This window comes from Charadrius vociferus, unplaced genomic scaffold, assembly GCF_000708025.1.
Source record: "Charadrius vociferus isolate BGI_N301 unplaced genomic scaffold, ASM70802v2 scaffold509, whole genome shotgun sequence".
NCBI lineage: Eukaryota > Metazoa > Chordata > Aves > Charadriiformes > Charadriidae > Charadrius > Charadrius vociferus.
The window spans coordinates 371-1,004 of record NW_009650093.1 but is presented as its reverse complement, the minus strand read 5'-3'; the positions used below and the strand labels follow the sequence as shown (position 1 = coordinate 1,004).

Genomic DNA, 634 nt, shown 5'->3' with positions numbered 1-634 from the left:
TGGGCACCGAGCAGGATGGGTGCCGAGGGGGTGCTCCCTGCAACAGGGCACCCAGTGGGTCCCCTTCCCTCCCCCAGGTTGATGACAACCCTCCATCTGAGCAGAGCATGTCTCAGGTAAGCGCTTCGTTAGCATCGCTAATGAGGGGGTGGGTTGCCCAGTTTTACCCATCAGGATGGGGATGGGACACACCTGGGTCCCTCTGCCTTTGCCATCCCAGCACCGGGTCCCACACACCCCGTATGTTCCCCCCTCCCCGGCCAAGGGAACCCAGGCTTGGGGCCGGGAAGGGCACCCCAAGGTCAGCCTGACCCCATTCCCATCCCTGGGGTCTCACGCCATGTCCTGCACCCCACCAAGGAGCACATCACACCTGACGGTTCCATCGGAGGGACTGGCTGGAAAGGTGGGACCCCAGCGCCAGGGGATGCCGGGACACACGGACCTTCCCCGGCATCCCCCTGCTCCAACCCCAGCCCAAACCCCGTATCCCAGCCTGGATCCCCCAGACAGCTCCTGCCCGGCCACGCCGCCTCCAGAAGCCCCTCACCAGGTCTCGTATGCGCCCTCAGCATTAATAATATCAGGGGAAAAATTAAGCGCTAATGAAGGAGAATTGATTCACCGTTCCCGC

General features: G+C 62.9%; 1 protein-coding gene across 1 annotated transcript in view; it reads left to right on the top strand.

The window, feature by feature from the left end:
• The window catches only part of COPZ2 (coatomer protein complex, subunit zeta 2), a gene marked incomplete at its 3' end in the record, with an annotated part of 6,186 nt that extends 6,070 nt beyond the window's left edge, over positions 1–116 (top strand). Inside the window, exon 7 of the mRNA XM_009892210.1 lies at positions 78–116. Coding sequence (XP_009890512.1) covers positions 78–116 — 39 coding nt within the window. The remainder of the gene's footprint in view (positions 1–77) is intronic.
• Between the last annotated feature and the right edge of the window lie 518 nt (positions 117–634).